At 63.4% G+C, this 1,741-nt stretch overlaps 1 protein-coding gene across 1 annotated transcript; it reads left to right on the top strand.

Moving 5' to 3' along the window:
- Window positions 1–1,741, top strand: BBK36DRAFT_1036653 (RabGAP/TBC; the record flags this gene model as incomplete). The annotated part of the gene is made up of 1 exon (XM_024888878.1): window positions 1–1,741. A coding segment is annotated over one exon (1,741 nt), but the record flags the coding sequence as incomplete, so codon positions are not given.

Below are 1,741 nucleotides of genomic sequence, written 5' to 3'. Positions count from 1 at the left end.
CATCATCATCTGCCTTTGGCACCGCCCTCACCGAGCGCAGCAGCGTCTTGACCAAGGACAGCTCCGTCCTGTCGATTTACGGAAACGAGGTCGACGCCCAAGCAAACGCACTCGCTGAAGCAGACGGAGACGCAGACGCAGACGCAGACGAACCGAGCTTGGAAGATGTTATGGGCATGTACGAGAGAGGCTTCTGTGACGACGACGACGACTACGACTACAACAACCACTACAATAATACCAACCAAAACGACTACTTTGACCCCCCTCGCAGCACCCGCAATTCCCAAGACGACTACTACCACCACCACCACCACCACCGCCAACAACCCTCATACGACCACCACCACTACCCATACGACGACCAGTACAATACTGGCTACGGCTCCGCCCCTTACGACTCTTATCCCCACGAAGCACAGCTAGAAGCAGAGCAGCCAGAGCCGGAGTGCCAGCAGGAGTACCCACAAGAGCGCGAGGAGGAGGAGCAGGAGCTCGGGCAGAACCGCCAACAGGAGCCTGAACAGGACCTGAACCAGGAGCACGGGCTAGAGCACGGACAGGGCGTCGAGCACAGACACACGCCGCTGCCAACTCACGAGGAGGAGGAAGAGGAGGAGGAGGAGGAGGCAACAGAAGAAGAGCCCGCCGAGACTGAAACCGACGCTGTCCCTGACAACATGATTAGCGTCATGCACCGCCCTGCGACCTCAAGGTCCGAGCCGGGCCCTGAGCGCATACACAGCGAGGACTTCAGTGCCGACCCGGTGCCCCCGGTGCCGGCAACCCATTCCGCGCTGGACATGGAGATTCGGCAGTCCAAGATGCTCTTCTCCAGCACGGCCTTCACGTCGACCGTGCCCGCCCTCACCCACGACCACGATCTGGACCACGACCCCGAGCACGACCTGGAGTTCCCGGAGAAGCGCGACTCGTCGAGGACGGTCGAGTCGAACCCGTCGGTAGAGTCGGACGGCCTCCGCACCGACGTCAGAGGTACCACGCCCAGCCCGAGCCCGTCGCGCATCTCGCCGCCCTCGATGCCCGGCTCCCGATCGGTATCCCCTGCTCCATCCGTGCAGCTCCCCGTCCCGAAGCCCGAGGAGCCGGGCTCGCGCGACCGGTACGGCTTCAAGAAGGAGAACCAGTTCATCACCCGGCAGCAGTACGACGCCTGGGACAAGGTGTACTCACAGTATCTCGCCCGCCGCCGCAAGAAGTGGACTGCCTACCTCAAGGACAGCGCCCTGATGACGGATCGGCCCCAGCGCTTCCCGGCCCCCAACGCCAAGACGAAGCGCTTTGTACGCAAGGGCATCCCGCCCGACTGGCGCGGCGCCGCGTGGTTCTACTACGCCGGCGGACCGGCCATTCTGGCCAAGCACGGGGGCCTCTACGACAAGCTGCTGCTGAGACAAGCCAAGCACGTCGACGTCGAGGCCATCGAGCGAGACCTGCACCGAACGTTTCCCGACAACATCCAGTTCAAACCCTCCCAGGCCACCGCCGACATGCTCGACAGCACGACCAGCAGCGAGCGGGCGAGCCAGTCCACGGTGAGGGGAGCAGCCCTCGACGGCAGCGGACCCGGTCCCGTTGGCTTGGAGGGCGAACCGCCGCTGATTGCCTCTCTGCGCCGCGTCTTGCTGGCGTTTGCCGTCTACAACCCTCGCATTGGATACTGCCAGAGCCTCAACTTCATCGCCGGCCTCCTGCTCCTGTTTGTGGACACGGAGGAGCA

The sequence above is a fragment of the Trichoderma citrinoviride genome (genome assembly GCF_003025115.1).
Source record: "Trichoderma citrinoviride strain TUCIM 6016 unplaced genomic scaffold BBK36scaffold_242, whole genome shotgun sequence".
NCBI lineage: Eukaryota > Fungi > Ascomycota > Sordariomycetes > Hypocreales > Hypocreaceae > Trichoderma > Trichoderma citrinoviride.
This window is presented reverse-complemented; position numbering and strand designations above follow the sequence as displayed.